This window comes from Lipotes vexillifer, unplaced genomic scaffold, assembly GCF_000442215.2.
Source record: "Lipotes vexillifer unplaced genomic scaffold, Lipotes_vexillifer_v1.1 scaffold61, whole genome shotgun sequence".
Lineage (NCBI taxonomy): Eukaryota > Metazoa > Chordata > Mammalia > Artiodactyla > Lipotidae > Lipotes > Lipotes vexillifer.
This window is the reverse complement of record NW_006787051.1, coordinates 2,515,511-2,532,700: the sequence shown is the minus strand read 5'-3', so window position 1 is coordinate 2,532,700 and position 17,190 is coordinate 2,515,511. Positions and strand designations below refer to the sequence as shown.

At 41.8% G+C, this 17,190-nt stretch overlaps 1 protein-coding gene across 1 annotated transcript in view; it reads left to right on the top strand.

Moving 5' to 3' along the window:
• The window catches only part of NRIP3 (nuclear receptor interacting protein 3), a 21,794-nt gene extending 4,955 nt beyond the window's left edge, over positions 1–16,839 (top strand). The window contains exons 2-7 of the mRNA XM_007459856.1: positions 9,870–10,031; positions 10,561–10,643; positions 12,502–12,641; positions 13,273–13,325; positions 13,439–13,533; positions 13,828–16,839. Coding sequence (XP_007459918.1) covers positions 9,870–10,031; positions 10,561–10,643; positions 12,502–12,641; positions 13,273–13,325; positions 13,439–13,533; positions 13,828–13,843 — 549 coding nt within the window. The 3' untranslated portion in view covers positions 13,844–16,839. The remainder of the gene's footprint in view (positions 1–9,869; positions 10,032–10,560; positions 10,644–12,501; positions 12,642–13,272; positions 13,326–13,438; positions 13,534–13,827) is intronic.
• Positions 16,840–17,190: the final 351 nt, after the last annotated feature.

The following is a 17,190-nucleotide window of genomic DNA, read 5'->3' as shown; positions in this document are numbered from 1 at the left end:
CAAAAAAAAAAAAAAAAAAAAAAAAAAGAATCAGGAATTTGATTCTTGAAGAAGTTAAGTTTGGAATGTCTATTAGCTATTCAATTGTAGATGTTGAATAGATAGTTCCATGAAAATGTAAATAATACCACCAGGAAGCCTATGGTAGTTGTCAAGATATTATAGTCAATAAGCGCTAGAGGAGTTCAGTGGAAGCAGTGATTACTCTGGTCTTGTGTGACAATAGTGATGGTGACCAACATCTGACTAGAGTTTCATCATTCCCTGGTGAGTCAACTGACTATGAGATTATATGGAGAGGAGGCTGTTTCGAGTGTGCCCTATAGAACCTCAGAGTAAGAAGAACTTTACAGGTTATCTGGTTGAAGTCCCTGCTCTTATGTGAGTCCTTTGTAACAAAAATGCAGTCTGCCATGGGCGGTTGAGAAGCCACCATCTCACACCAGCAGGTAACAATCAGGAATAAGGCTGTTCTCTTTGAAATAACATGTCTATTGGGTCATAAGGTAAAGGCAAAGAGAACACAGAAGTCCTGGGGCAGTGTGACAAGACTGCCTTAGGTAGATTCCATGTGCTTTTGAGCAGCAGTAAACCTAAGGACAATCTGTCTATGTTCCTGTGGTGTAGAAAGGGTCACGTGTTGTATATTCAGCTAGTAAATAAAGAAGAGAAGGCACAGATATTAGTGCCCTTTTAGACTTCCAAGACCAGACAGAGACATGTATATTGGGCTTGAAGTGAGAGTCAATCAGGAGCCCATGTCTGTCTACAAACTGTACATGAGGACGAAAGTGGAGTAAGATGATTTCATGCCCTTTTAAGAAAAAAACAGTGAATGGTAATCAGCTTCAATTTTAAGCCAAGCATGAGAATTTAAAATACATATGTACACATACATATAATTATTAAAATTTGAGTGCTTACTTTATACCTGACATGGTATTAAATGCTTCGTACAAACCATCTCATTTCATCCTCACAAAAGCTCTGCAAGGTGGTTACTAACTTGAACTGAGCTCTGTCTGACTCCAAAGCATATATAGTTTAAACAATACTCTAAGTCAAGGGTTGGCAAACTTTTTCTGTAATGGATCAGGTAGTTAATTGTTTTTGGCTTTGCAGGCCAGTCTCTGTCTCAACTACTCAACTGTGCTGTTGTAATGCAAAACAGCCGTAGGCAATACAAATGGGGCTGATTGTGTTCTTATGAAACTTTATTTACAAAAATGGGCAGCAGGCTGGGTTTGGATTGTGGGCCATATTTGCTGACCCCTATTTCTAAGTGGTTCTAGTTGTAGTTCTATTGGAAGCTAGAAACCTTGGGTTTCTCCTCTGAGAGTAAATGCTACAAAGAAAGCAGACTTCTATAATTTCTCCTATTTTCCAGTCTGATCCATTCTGTGGACCACAGAAATCCATTAGTTTGATTCTGTCTGGATTCAGTACACTGTAGGTAAAGGGATTGAGAAGGTGGCCTTAGAAGCTCTTGCTCAAATCATGATTCTGTGGTATCCTGCAGTATAGCCTGTTTCCTCTCACCTCACTTTTCTTCCCAATTTACAGCCTGGTTAGAAGAGATATTTAATCAGACTGGCTTCTAGATTGAGGAACCTCAGCTATGTCTACCTGGAATATAGCATTGCCCACTGTGCCCATTTCTTTCAGAAGCTCCCGATGGTGATAAAGGCAGCACATTTGAGTTTGCCCACTTAGGATTTAGATGCATAATGCTGGTTAGGGTTTAGCAGCCACACTGCAGGAACAGTAGAGAACCTGTGACTGCTTAGTGTTGCCTTGTTGAGCTAAAGCATAAAGCAGGATCCACGTCAGGAAGATGACATAGCTATGTCCAAAAGGCCACCAGAGTACCTGCAGCACCTATCTAACTAATACTGTGTATCTTGAATTACACCTGGAAAGTAGAAGGTAGCCCTTGGAAAGGCAATATTTCAATAAACAAAAATAAACCACTTAAGCATATTTACAAAGCAACAGTCAAGGAATGAGAATGCAAGTAGTACAAACTATGTAATGTATGAGTACTGAAGGGATTCTGAAGGAAAGAACTGGATGATATTAATCAAGAAAGGCTTTTTGAAGAAGTAAAGGGTAGAGATTTATTCATTTGGTATTACGCTAAGAGCTGGGATATAGCTGTGATCAAGACAATGAAGGTCCTTGCCCTTGTGAAATTAACACTCTAGTGGGGGAGTGAAATAATAAACAACTAGATAAGCAAAATAATTCTGGACTTATAATTACTCTGAAAGGAATAGTGGGATATGTTAGTAACTAAAGAAGTGGAGTGCCATACTATTTAAGTATGGTCAGGGAAGATGTTTTTGAGGAAGTGATATTTGAGCTGAGACTTGAAAGATGAGGTCAAGCTACCTATTTGAAATATTAGGGGAAAACATTTCAGGCAGAGGGAATGGCAGGTGCAAGGGCATTAGAATGGGAAAGAGGTTTTGAGCAAGGAGGTGTGGATGAATAAAGGGTAGAGTGGTGTGTATATGGTATGTATGTGGAGGTTGGAAAGATAGACAGGGACCAGATGGCACAGAGCCCTATAGACCGTGGTAGGAAGTTTGAATTTTGTCTGAAGAACAATGAGAAGCCATTGAAGGGCTTTTGAGTAAGGGAATGTATTATCTCACTTACATTTTTCAAAGCTTACTCTGGCTGCTGTGTAGAGAATGATTTGGAGAAGGGTGAAGGAAGAGGTGGAAGACAAGTTAGGAGGCTGTTGTAGCACAGATAAGAGATGCTGGTGGCTTGTATTAGATTGGAAGTAGTAAAGATGAGGAGAAGTAGATCGATGCCAGATAAGTTTTGGAGCAAAAGTAGCAGCAGTACAGATCTTCCTCGACCTATGACGGGGTTACATCCTGATAAACACATTGTAAGGTGAAAATATTGTTAAGTTGAAAATGCATTTAATATACCTAACCTACTGAACATCGTATTGCAGCCTAGCCTACCTTAAAAGTGCTCAGAACACTTACATTACCCTGCAGTTGGGCAAAATCATCTGACACAAAGCCTATTTTATAATAAAGTGTTGAGTATCTCATCTAATTTATTGAATACCGTATAGAAAGTGAAAAAACAGAATGGTTGTATGGGTACAGAATAGTTGTAAGTGTATCAGTTGTTTGACCTCGTGATCATGAGGCTAACTGGGAGCTGCAGCTTGCTGCATCTGCCAGCATCATGAGAGAGTGTTGTGCTGCGTATCACCAGCCTGCGAAAGGATCAGAATTCGAAGTACAGTTTTTCCTGAACGTGTGTTGCTTTAGCACCATCACAAAGTCGAAAAATCATAAGTTGAACCATTGTATGTTGGGGACTATCTATACTTGGGATGGAAGTTTAGGAAAAGAAAAGAATCAAGAATGGATGGGAATGTAGTGATGCCATTTTACCAGGTTGGCATAAAGGGAATAATCCAGAATGTTAAAATAGAACAGGACTTTGGAGCTCGAACCTCTTTTATTACTGACGAAGAAGGTGAGACTGAGAGAAAAGTAATGCTTAGAGAGATTAGTGATTTGCCCAAGGTAGTATGTGATAAGTGGTCCTTTTGCTAAAGTAGAACGCCTTCATGGAGGATTAAAGATAAGACTGGGAAGGAGGATGAATTATTGGAAGATCTTAAATGCTAAATTGAGTATTTTGTGTTTGATACAGCTGGCAAGGTAGCCACTGTAGGGGAAGGAGACCATGAACATAATGTTTTAGGAGATTATTTGAACTTAGCAATAACAGCAGAAATGGAGAGGAAACTACAAGGTGTTAAAGAGGCAGAATTTCACTCACCAAGACGGAGAATACTGGAGAAAGTACAAGTTTTGTGGGAAAGATCAGTGGGACAAGTTAAGTTTGAAAGTGCCTGTGGGGTGTCTAAGTGGAGAAGTTCAAAGAGGCAGTTGGTTCTATGGGTCTGAAACTCAGAAGTGAGGGCTGGGCATGAGATGGAGTCATCATCATAAGGGTACTAATTTATGCAATGAAAGCAGATAAGATAGCCCTAAAAGGTTTTGTAGAGTGAGAAAGGGACCTAAGATAGAGCAACAAGGAACACTAACATTTAGGAAATGAGCAGAGGCAAAGGAGCCAATAAATGAGACAGATGCAGAATAGACAGAAAAGTGGTTTTAGGAGCCAGTGGAGGAGAGTTTCAAAAAAATGGAATGTTGAGTTTATTGAAGCATTGTTTCTAATGGCAAACATGTAGAAATAACCTACATGTCCATTAGTAGTTAAATAAACTGAGGTATGTTTGTACCACAGACTCATAGGTCTATAGATGATGTGCTATTTTAAAATGCAGAAAGTGGGGCTTCCCTGGTGGCGCAGTGGTTGAGAGTCCTCCTGCCGTTGCAGGGGACACGGGTTCGTGCCCCGGTCCGGGAAGATCCTGCATGCTGCGGAGCGGCTGGGCCCGTGAGCCATGGCCGCTGAGCCTGCGCGTCCTGAGCCTGTGCTCCGCAATGGGAGAGGCCACAAGAGGGAGAGGCCCACGTACCGCAAAAAAAAAAAAAAAAAATGCAGAAAGTAGGGCAGATGTAAATAAAATAGGTGCTAAGGTGGTTAGTTATAGGGTAACCTGACATTACATCTGCCTAAGTTACATTGTTGGTGTGTGCGTGTACGTGTGTGTGCACACATGTACGTGCATGTGCACACATGTACACGCATTTCAGTTTTTGCATGATTTGGCAGACACTGTTAGTTGGCTAAATCATCACCCATTTTCAGCTCTTTTCTATCCACCTGACTCCTCTACCCAGAAGCTAAATCCATCCAAACCCCCTTGCAGTTAGAAGTGGCTGTGGGAATTCTGACCAAGAAGATATAGGCAGAAGACTGCTGAGGGAACTTCTGGGAAAGATTTTGCTTTCCTGATAAAAAGGATAGATGGCACAGAGTCCCTTCCTCCTTCCTTAGATGTGGATGTCATGCCTGGATCTCGGGCACCCATCATATGACCATGAGGGAATATCCAATCCAAGAGAATTACGGAAACAGTAGCCCTGAAATTGTTAAGCTGCTGAATTATTGCCAGCAGCTGCCTACCTCCAGTCTTCTTGTTATGTGAGAAAAAAATAACACCTCCATTTAAGCCATCATAAGTTGGCTTTTCTTGTGGCTGTATGCTTTCTTAATGTATAGGGTATATTTTTAAATTTTACTTTTTATCAAAAAACACATGTATATAATTTAAAACTTAAAAAAAATTTTAAATGTTCCTTAATTCTCTTATACCTTTCCATCATGTCCCCTCTCCTACTATATTAATATTGTAATATGTTAATAACAATTAAATAGCTATCTTGGGTCAAATCAGCATTTACTGCTTACATTATTATGACTATATTCATATTATTCACAGCTGAGTCAAATACTGTACCATAATTATGTTTCCTTTCTCATACAAAAATTTATTTTTATCAAAATTAATAATTGCCTAGTTTTTTCCCTTTGTTTAATTTTCTATATAAAATTTAAATCTCCTCCAAGTACCTTAAAACTGCAGATGATCTAGCAGGTTCTTTTTTTTTCTTTTCTTGGAGACATCCTTCCTGGAGTGCTCTATCCTCCCATTTCATTTTGGACTGGTTGCTCTCACGGCCCACTACACAGCCAATATCCTGGACTTTTCCTTCAACACCATTTTCAGAATTTCCCTTGTTTCTCTTCTCTATTGTATACTCTATTTCTTGGATCCTATGCTTTTTTCTTTGTTTGTTGGTTTCCCTCGCTTTGGTGGAGTATATCCTTTAGAAGCAGCTTAAGGATTCTTGGGAAATAACTTTCCTGAGTCTTAATTGATAGCTTGGCTAGGTTTAGAAATTACGTGCTGTCAGATTTGTTAAAAGTATTATTCCATTGTCTTTTAGCTTCCATTATTACCACTGAATAGTCCTATGTAATTCTGGTTCCTAATCCTTTGTATTTGAAATCATCTTTTTCTCTTTGGAAACTTTTGGCATCTTTGTCATCCATGATATTCCAAAAATTCTTAATGATGTGAAATCTTGGTTTGGGTCTTGTATCTTTCATTATGCAAGGCTTCATGTGAGCCCTTCAACTCATATTCTTCAGTTCTGGTATAGTATGGCACTCCACTCTCTTTCTTAGCTGTTGTAGGAATCTGTTCTAAGCCTAGCCAAACTGTCAACCAACCAGAGTCTTTTGATTTACTCTTACAAAAAGAATAAAGTTTTGGCATTCTTGCCAGTTGTCTGGATCAAGTAGGAGTCTTATGCAGGCTTTATACTAATCTCTTTCCAACCCTAATCATACCCTCCAATTGTAGAGGTTCTAATACCTCTAATTCAGCTTTTCCAGGTTTTAGTTTAAGTAGGAAAACTGCTTTTACAGCTAGACCCCCAAGTATAAAATAGTTCAAATATAATAGTTTATTTTTTCTTAGATAAGAGTTCTAGTGGAAAGGTCAACAAGACAGCCCTCTTCCATGTAATCATTTAGTGACCCAGGCTGACAGTGAGTGGCTCTTCTGTCTTCCACATGTTACCTCCAGGAAGGTTACCCTAAGGGTCATCTCCATTCCAGCCCATCAGAAGAGGAAAAGAATATGGAGGAGTGTACACAGGAGAGGTTTACAGGCCAGGCCTAGAAGTGGTGTGTGTCACTTCTACTCACATTCTGTTTGCCAAACTCAGTCATATGGCCTTGCCTGACTACAAGGAAGGCTGGGAAACATAATCTAGGTATCTGTCCAGAAAGAAGAGGAGATCATGTATTTTAATTAGTAACTGGCAGTCTCTGCCACTCCAGTGTTCCATGAAGTAAAATGGTGTGAAGCACTTAGCTTTCTCTAGTCTAGGTCAGTTACCAGTTTTTCGTCTGCTTTTTAGATTCCAAAATTTTGTCAAAATCTCTTTTTTTGTTATTGTTGTTGCTTACTTTACTATTCTCTTTGTTCTTGTAGGTTTAGGCCTTTCTTGTTCCTTGACTATCATTTTAGTGAAATTTTCGTTGGGAGCAGAGGTAAATGTGCAGTTACGTTGTCATTTAAAACATGAGGGCAGGGACTTCCCTGGTGTTCCAGTGGTTAAGACTCCACACTTCCAGTGCAGAGGGTGCAGGTTTGATCCTTGGTCAGGGAACTAAGAGCCCATATGCCATGTGGTGTGGCCAAAAAAAAAAAATTAAAACAAACAAACAAACATAAGGGCATAATTAAATGGCTATAGAAGAGCATCTCTGAGGTTCATATGAGTTAATTGGCTGTGAATTTTCAACTCCCAAACTATACTATGAAGACTTCTAGTTATAAAAATGAATGAAAAGAATTATATGTACTGACATAGAAAAATGCCTTTCATATATTAAACAAAAATTTAAAAATTTAGAAGAGTGTTATAGTATGATCCTGTTTTTATTTATGTTTGTAGATGTATTAAAATTTTTGGAAGGATGTACTTCTAAATTTAATGGCTGTTCTTTGTAGGGAGTAGAACTGAGAAGGTTTGAAGTGTTGCAGAGACTTTCCCTTTTTTTTTTTTTTGGTGGTACGCGGGCCTCTCACTGTTGTGGCCTCTCCCGTTGCAGAGCACAGGCTCCGGACGCGCAGGCTTAGCGGCCATGGCTCACGGGCCCAGCTGCTCCGCGTCATGTGGGATCTTCCCGGACCGGGGCACAGACCCACGTCCCCTGCATCGGCAGGTGGACTCTCAACCACTGCGCCACCAGGGAAGCCCGAGGCTTTCCCTTTTTAATTGTATATACTTCAGTGACATTTGAATATTTTATATTGAAGATGTATTATGTTTGAACATTTTTTGGGTTACTAAATAAAGGAATAGTCAGCAGGGCCGAAGGCCCTAGAGAAGTGAAGTAAAATGAAGGCTGAAATATGTCTGTCGAATTTGGAAATTAGGAGATCGTTATTGGTGTTGTGGGATCAGAAGTGATTTCAGTGAAGAAAATATAGGATGTCAGGAAATCGACTAGTGATTTCGACCTTTTTTTAAGACCGTTTAAGGCAGGGTTGTGGTTAGGATGTGAAGGAGTTTTCTTCCCAGTGTGTGAGAACTTTGAGTATGTGTATAGCCTGTGGAGAAAGGGTAGAGTAGGAAAATTCAAAGAGAGATGACTTCAAGGAAAACGATTTCAGAATCTTCCTCATTTGCCTGATCTGTCCAGTGATGATTAGACTCCTCTCAAGATTCAGAATAACCAGGTAAAGTGGTGTTGGGCAAGACCACTGTAGAAGGAAAGCCTCGAACTTTAGGTTATGAGGGCTTTGTTTAGATGGCCTTTGAAGTCCCTTCCAGTTTTCAGTTCTACAAATCCAGCTTATCTGAGTTGGTCATGCTAAGCATGGACCTGACAGAAACAAACACCTGCTTTAGTATGAATCTAGGCTTATTAGTGAGAGAGATAAGAATGAAGAATTTCTGTTTCTTTTGAGGAGCAAAGCATTCTCCCAGGGTCCAATCAGGAAATCAGAGTTAGCACTTCCTCCAGCTCCTTGTCAAATTAAGAAGCTCTCATTTTCTTTTAAATGCCCCTCTCTCTCCTTTTCCCAAGAATACTAATTTAAAATCTGCCTTGCCAAGAGTCAGTGTAGTTTGGGAATCCATTTCTTCGCCTCACCAGGGTTACAGTGAGTCATGGCTCTGATTCCATTCTTCCTCAGAAATCTGTACTATGGTGGAAATGAAGACCTCCTGCACTTCTACCCCCTTCCTGGGGAAGGTTCTAGGCTCTGGGCTTCTAGGAGTAACTCTCTTCTCCCCCTAGAATTGGAATGCCATCTAGTATGTGTCACATACAAACTTGGGGTTAGACTCCATCCTTTGAGGGATTTTCAATATTATTGTAAACTAGGAATAATATGCTTTTGTATGGAAATTTCTCAGGTCAAATGACTTTAAGAGGTGGCTTACACTTTCTGGAGGCCACTTTGAGTAGAAACAGTAGAGCATAGATATATCTGCCCTAGTAACTCTCCTAAGCTCTATCAAAGAGCAGACTTGATTTCATATTCCTCATTCTTCTTCCTAACCTTAGGTATCCTGGCACAGATATAAGGTCTAATTAAGTCCCCTGCTTCTTGGTCAGTTTCTGTCCCTTTTACAGTTCACTTTTGGCCCATTGAAGAGAGTGGGAATGGATGACAAGCACATGGCAGGAGGAGCCTTATGCTCTTTGAGGTCCAGAGGATAACAGTAAGGATGATTCCTCTGGGTTCTGCCAGGTCCTAAAGTGTGTCTCCTAAGAGGGTTATTCAGCAGGTATGAATCCCTGTCTTCCTACCTCATCCACCCATGGATAACTCAGCCCACAGGAGAGCCACGTCACCAAGGCACATGTATACTTTGGACATGGGTCCAAAGGATAATACTGTGAGGGAGTGAGACTTGAAATAGAAGTACACAGAACTCCTGAAAACCAGCGCTAAGAAGGTTTCTTTGGCCTGTGAGAATTAGCTGCTCTTTCTATAAGTCCCCTGGAAAGGTACATTTATTCCACATAGACTATGGCCACTTTCCTCCTGAAATGCCCTTGTAAGGGAAGGGAAAGCAGCGAGCCCAGGTAGTACAAATCACAAGGGTCCCTTAGTTCTCTTTAGCCATGGACTATCAGCCCTGTCCACGTTTCCCAGGGTCCCACATTGCTCTTTCATTCACTCAGGGTTGCCTACTGCAAATTGGTTTATAGTTCCTGCTCTGATAATACTCATGAAGTCCCTACTTGAAGGAAGAATAAATAAGAAGCAAAGGTAGAGCTCAGTTATGGGCAGCTGCTTCATTATTTCTGCAGCACCTGGGGGACAATGAGAGAAGCGGGGAAATGACCTGTCATTAAGAAGCCTCTGCTTTCTGTTCCTCAAGCAACCTCATAACATTCTGCAGAGGCGCCTCATGGAAACCAACCTGTCAAAGCTCCGAAGCAGTCGTGTCCCTTGGGCCTCCAAGACTAACAAACTCAATCATGCCAAGTCTGAGGGGCTAAAGAAGTCTGAGGTTGATGACATGATTTTGGTTTCTTGCCAGGTAATGTTCTGAGAATAGCTTTTCCAGGTTTTCTGGAGAACAGGATTTGGGCCCATTATCCCAATAATGGGGACCTCTCCTCCAAATTGTATAGAATGTGGGTCTTATCATGGAATTCATAAATGAATTTTAAGGGGGGCACTCCTTGCAACACTGGAAATATATGCAGTAATTTGTATGCATGTGCATCTTTATGGGGAAAAGGACTAAATGTTTCATCAGATTTGCAAAGGAGTATGTGATACACACACACACACACACACACACACACACACACAATTAAGAGCCACTTGGTGTATAGAATGAAATACCCAAAGTCCTTTGGGATCCTCTGTAAGCTCTAGATTCAGCAGGAAAAAAACCCCTCAAAGGGGACTCAGCAATGGATAAAGATGGGACACTACCAACCCATAATTGTGAGGATGCTCTCCAACCCTGCCTTTCATATGACACCTGCTGCTTGCTCTTTGGATCTCCCTTCCCTTTTGCTTCTCTGGCTCCTATTGAACAGTATGTTTCCTCTCCACAGTGTGCTGGAAAGGATGTGAAAGCCTTGGTTGACACAGGCTGTCAATATAATCTCATCTCTTCAGCCTGTGTGGACAGACTGGGGTAAGTAGCCACTTGTGCTGCAAGTCAGATGCTAATACACTCTTTGCTTGAATTTATTTTGAAGTCCAGGCTTTCCATTAACTCCCACCAATTAAGTTTTGAGCAAAGACCTTTGAGCTCCGGAATAAGAAAGTATGAGATCCTTGGCTCATTGCGTGCCATGTCCTGATCTTGATTTGTTCCCTGCCCAGACAACAAGTTAGAAGGATCTGCCCTGGTGGTGTACCCGAGAGAAGTAAACTCAGGGATGTGGTTGGCCTTAGCTTACTTGGGGTCCTTCTGGAGGCCACACTGCCTGTCCCAAGAAGTATCAGTCAGACCGTGGAATAGAGCTGCTATTGCTGTTGGGCCCGAACCATCACAGGGGTGATTAGTACCTTTCCTCTCTGCAAATAACAGGTAAAATCAGATCTTACTGCTGCCCCTGCTGGGGACTGGGTGTGAGGCAGACACCTCATATATTGAATATCTTCAGTTCTCTAACAGCTGGAATTGGGTTCTCCCTCTTTTTTAGTCAGAGAAAGCCATTTTGTATCTTTCCTCCTTTTCACTCAATCTGTACTTTTATTTCCTTTCTTCTTCCTTCTCTTTCCTCCAAAGTACCAGATGGGCCCTGAGGTCTAGCCCGGAATTGGGAGGATCAACCCAATATCCTTTTCCACTTCTCTAGCCCTAAGTACAACAGAGCATTCCCCAGCCTAAATCTCTGTATTGAAACAATCACTAGGGTAGATATAATGACCCATTTTAAGCTACTTTCAAAATATCCCTATTAGGCAGGGCTTGCACAAGTCTTGATTTGTATAATCAGTGACCTCTGCCACATGTTCTGTTCCTTCTCACTTCTACCTTCTCCTCACCCCTCACCACAACTGTGACTCTTTGAAGCTGGCTCTGTGGGTTTTGTGCATTGCTGTTTAGGGCGGTGGATGGGGTGGGGTGGGGGTGGAGTCCAAGGACACAAGTGCTCCTATGAGAAGAATCCTGAGCATTTTTATGTGGTGAAGAGATGAGCTGTAGTGCAACATGATGTTTCCAGAAAGACTAATAATGTCCTGGTGCATAATTAGGCAGAAGACTGCCATGATTCCAGAGGAATTAATAACCGTCTGTAAAATTGCAATTATTTTTATTTTGGATGGGCTATAACACCAAAAGAGAGGAAATGGAGTAAAGCAGAAGTATTGGCACAGAAAGTCCATAATTAAATATTTATCCACCAACTCATAATAGCTCGGTGCTAGCTGTTCCAATCAGCTTACATAACTGTGTGAAACCTTGTTGCTGTTCTTTCCTTCCTCCCCTAGACAGACAAGTTAAATTAATTAGGACTTTCTCCACAATATGCCTTGCTGATGCCAATATCAATGCACTTAACAAATAAGTACCTGCTTCCACCATCCTTATGGCCTCAGACTAAATGATGAGGATAGACTGAAATAGACAAAGAGAAAATTAGACACTGAACAAAGCATCTTCTAAAATTAGGATTTACCTGCCCTCTCTGAGATCTGTTACCCACAGATGGATAAAAGGATATGTTAACTAAATTGCCTTGCACATAGGTGGGGATGTTGAGATGCAGAAAAGGATTCTCTGAGTGTGTCAACTCTCATATTCCACCAGTGCAGATAGTGACATAGCTTTTTGAGAACAGGAGCTGAATCTTTAGTATTTTATATCTCCTGGCATGTTTAGGATAAAGTGCTGAAACAAGAAGTGTAGACTAGCATTTTTTTTTGGTAAATTAACCCAGGAAATCTCTGGAAAATTCCAGCTGTGTGTCAGAAGGTAGGCATTGCCAGATTCCACCAGAAACTTCTGCCAAGGGGATTCTGTTATTTCCTCTCTGGTGCAGACTCAAGGAGCATGTCAGATCTCACAAGCATGAAGGAGAGAAGCTTTCTCTACCCCGACATCTGAAAGTAGTGGGCCAGATTGAGCACCTCGTGATCACTCTGGGCTCCCTCCATCTGGACTGCCCAGCAGCCGTGGTTGGTGAGTAGAATGGGGGACTGGACCTATGGACCCCTAAGTTAAACCCTCTCCCTCCTTCCACCAAACCCTCATGGGATTTTATGCCTGTAAATATTGACTTCTTCAAAATCCCAGGTTTCCACTTTTTTGTGCTATAAATCTTGTCCCAGTTTTTGCCTTCTGAAGTACCAGATGGGCCTTGAGCTACATTCAAGACATATTGAGAATCACTCAGAGAATAAAAAAATTCAAGGGGTAAGAAAACAAACATTTCTGTGTGCCCCTGAGAGCTTTCTGTGGGCTAGTTGGAGGTAGAGGGCAAGATCCTCTTACTCCTTTGCCATAAATCCCTTCATAATTTCCCACCAACTCCTATACTTTCCCTCATGTACTCTATTCTAGAGTACTCTAAGTTCCTGGTTTTTGTCCAAAGGCCTTTGTCCTTTAGAGTTAAAAAGACTTCCGTTTGAATCTTGACTCTATCACTTTTTAACTATAATGATTTGGGAAAATTACTTAATATAATAAATGCTCAACAGATGTTTATTGGATGGATGGAAGGAAGGAAGGGAGGTAGGTTGCATACCTAATGGTGATAAGGCTGACTTCTAAACCAACATGAAAATGGTTAAATCTTAATTTTTTTTATTAGAGGACAATGAGAAAAACTTGTCCCTTGGTCTCCAGACTCTTCGATCCCTGAAGGTAGGATTGATTCTACATTCCCATCGGTACTTCTTTGAGGCAAAGGGTCCTCTTACATGGAGACCCCATAGTGGGATCATTGAGGGTAACCAGTGATTCTTCTTTGTTTTCAGTGCATCATAAACTTGGATAAGCACCGGCTGATCATGGGGAAGACAGACAAGCAAGAAATCCCTTTTGAGGAGACAGTTTCCTTGAATGAAGACAAGTGAGTGCCCAAATGGGTGAGGTCAAGTAAAATCCATTGGTCATTAACTGGAGGGGTTCTCACACAGGATATTGGGTTGTATCCTACTTTTGACCTTCAGTCATACCACAAGTATACCCCTCACCCCCAGAGTTCACAATCCCACAAAACTATAGCCCACATTTCAGAATGAGCAGTGATGATACTGCATAGAGTGGTGGGGAAGATGAGTAGCTTTTAAACTAAAATTGTACTTGCATTCAGTCTAACTTCTTTGAATTTGGTATCATTTCTTTTATTTCTTTCTCATTTCAGCACTTCAGAAGCATAACTACAGCCTGCAGCATGTCTGCACGTGTGCACACATACCAGGTTGACAGATTAAGAAAACTGGGTTTGAACCAAATGCAGTAGCAACTTGCTTTGGACCAAGTCCTCCCCTCTAATAGAAGCTCCAGGGGGTCCTTCCCACCCAGACCTCTCTAGACTTTAGTCTGTGCTTAGAGATCTTGTCTGGTTATAGCCATTGTTTTTTACTCCTTTGATCACTTAATTTATAGACCTTTTTGACACTGCCAGGTCCCACTTGTGGCCTATTTCTCTGCTTCTTCAAGGAAATTGCTTTTATTAGTCAAGTATAGGGGCTGCTAGGTTCTATTCTCCATAGATACACTTGCTTCTTTTCCTGTAGTTAAAGTGTATAATGAACAGGAATCTGACCTTTACCTCCTTTCAGCTATTTCAAAGAGATACAGGGTACCTATGGCTCAGAATTAGAATTTCTTCTAATTCTTTCATTGATTTCTCAAGTATGAATTAATCTGAAAGAGCCCAGAGAAATCATCTAGTCCAACCCTTTCATTTAAAGGTCCAGAGAGTCAATGGAATTGTCTAAGCTCATATACTGAGTTGGTGGCAGAGGGGACCTAGAATTAAGACCTGAAAAGCCAAGGCCAAGACCATGTTCATTCTCGTTTGTTGCATCAAGCCTTGAGAGGAGGATGAAGAGGTGAGGATTTGTAAAAAGGCAGGGTAGGGGAAGGCTATGCTTTGGGGATGGATGCCAGAGGATCTGGGTAGCCCTCCCTCCTGTGTGCTAAGCCCACTAGAAGTCCCCTGACCCAGACTGTCACATTTAGGTGCTTATCTTGGTGCCTAAAAGCCATGGGTATAAAGATGAATGAGGCGGCTTCTCACCTTGAACGTCTTGGAGGGTAGGAGGAGGAAGGACTCACAGACAGAAGAACATTAACCACTCTCTGAGATGGAATTGAAGGCTTCAGTAAATAATTTGGGCATCATTGTCAGATGTTGATAACCCCAAGATCCAGTCAGTATTTCTGCCTAGCCTGTTATTTGTCTGCATCAGACTCAAGTAGCTGGGAACAGGAGTGGGGAAAGGAGACGAAAAAACCCAGAGCAGGTCCAAAATAGAAGGATAGAATCAGTTGGTGGGAAAGCCTACCTAGGGAAACATTTCTGGGATGGGGGCCAGGAATGAAACTTCCTGGCAGGGAATTGATGGTTGGGAAGCTCTTCAGTTCTGTCCTGGTATAAGGAAAGAGGCAGGGCAGGAGCCTGCCCAAGAGTTCACAACAATTTTTTCTGACTCCTCAGTATTTCCTGACCCCTCTCAAAAAGGTCATGGGGTTTCTTGAAGACTTTCTGTTGGGCTGTCAGTTGGGCACATAGATACCTGTAATGGAATCTCCCCTTCAGTTTGGTCAGAGATGTGCTCAGAGAAGTCAGAAAAATAGCCAGCTGTGGATGTCCCTTTAAGAGATTCCCAAGTCTACCCTTGGTTCATAGCAGCAGTTCCTTGAGTATTTAATGATCCTACTTCAAACTTTGCCAGATCCCACCAACAATCTTGTCTAGCGTTAAGCTACTGTCTCTGTCAAACAATTCTTTGGAACTCTGAATGTTTTCAGCTTTTCAGACGCTCCCTAAAGACTAAGAACTTGGTGATGTGACCCCATTTGAACAGCTAGGCAGCCATACTGTAGCCAGTTGTCACTGTGTCACCCCCAGGCCCTTCCTATCAGCCTCTACAGAGAAAGCAAGATGGAAAACTAAGCACAGCCACAGTAGGGGAGGCCACATCTGAAGCTCAGCAGGGGTGATCCCATGTTACCAGCCTTCAGTGCCCCCTCAAACTACCCCCATTTTCTTACATGGGGGCACCTGCACCTTTCCATTGAGGCCTCTCCACTCTCCTCCCTTACCTATCATGGAACCGCTTCGGGCTGCTTCTCATCCTAGGACTGAGTTGAAATACTTCACCTTTTCCCTAGTTGAAAGTTCCACTCTGAGCCTTGACTCTTCGCCACAAGTGAGGCATGTTAGAAGTTCCTTGGCCTGGTTTATCCTTATTTAGATTCCCTGTGGACCAAGCGAGGCCAGGAATTCTCAGGTGCTAGAAAGATGCCACTGATTTTGACCCTTCGAGTTCAGGATTATATAGCTTCAGGGGGTTGATCAGATGGCCTTTAGTGATCTTTCTGGCCTCTGAAAATCAGTCAGTGACTTCCCAGTTTTGGAATAGAGACAGTTGGGGTGATCTGAGCTTATGGTATCATAATCTCACTCCATGCAGCAGACCATTTGAATTCACTAACCGAATAATTGTGCTTTAAATCTCAGGCTTGATAGAGGTACCTAAAGATGTCTAAAGATAATTATAGGAAGTCTTGAGCTTCACTGATTTTCTTTAAATGCTTCCAGGTTGATTACTCTGATAGCCCGTATCTCCTTGATATTCATAAAAAGCACTGGTCCACTTTTCTGAGGCTGGCTAGCTAAGCAGGGAAGGTCAGTTCTTCCCAGAATCCTAGAAAATTCTCTCTGGTACCTCTGATTGAGGGTGTGGGAAGAGAGTGTCTACTCAGGTCACCGTTCTGAAGACAGGCGGTAGCAAGAAGTAACCCTGTAGAACCGTATCCCTCTCGTTCCTTATTAGATGTCCAAATAAAATACAGGGAGTTTGAAAAATATTGTCTTTGTCGTTTGGTATTTCTGTGCCTGACTTATTTGAGGAAAAAATGTTTTCTGACTTTTCTATTTCCTTGCCCTGCACAGACCCCACCTGTTAAGATTTTCTATTCCTTAGCTCAAAGTGTCTATAGAAGGGTTGCTTGGTATGTCAGCTGCCCTTACTCTTGTATAATAGAAATATCTTTCCAGGCTGGGCACATGGAGGAGACGAACTGGATTCCTCCCTCCTTCTGTTGCCAGGCCTCTGCATTGGCACTTTATCTGCTCAGTGTTTCTGGCTGTGTTGAGTTTATTTGTGAGATTAATGTAACAATAAAGTGAAATCTTCCCCTCTGTGTGCTTGTCTGACAAAGTCTTTGTGTCAGGTCCCCTGGAAGATGGCAGAGCCCAGGCATAGCCCAGCTGCATCTGTGTTTCTCTTAAAGGATCTTCTGAACACAAGGCTTTGTGGTCCTCATTTCCTCCATTGCTACTAGCCCTTTTGCTCCCTCTTACTGGCTGTATGTCCTTGGGCAAATTAGTGAACCTCTGTGAGCTTGGCTTTGTAATCTACAAAACAGAAGTGATAATAGTACTTACTTCACAGTATCAAATGAGATAACCTGTGTAAAGTGGTTGGCTTATGGTAGTCCCTCAAAGATTTAACTGTTTGTGAGAACAATCTTTTATGGTGGATCCCCAGTG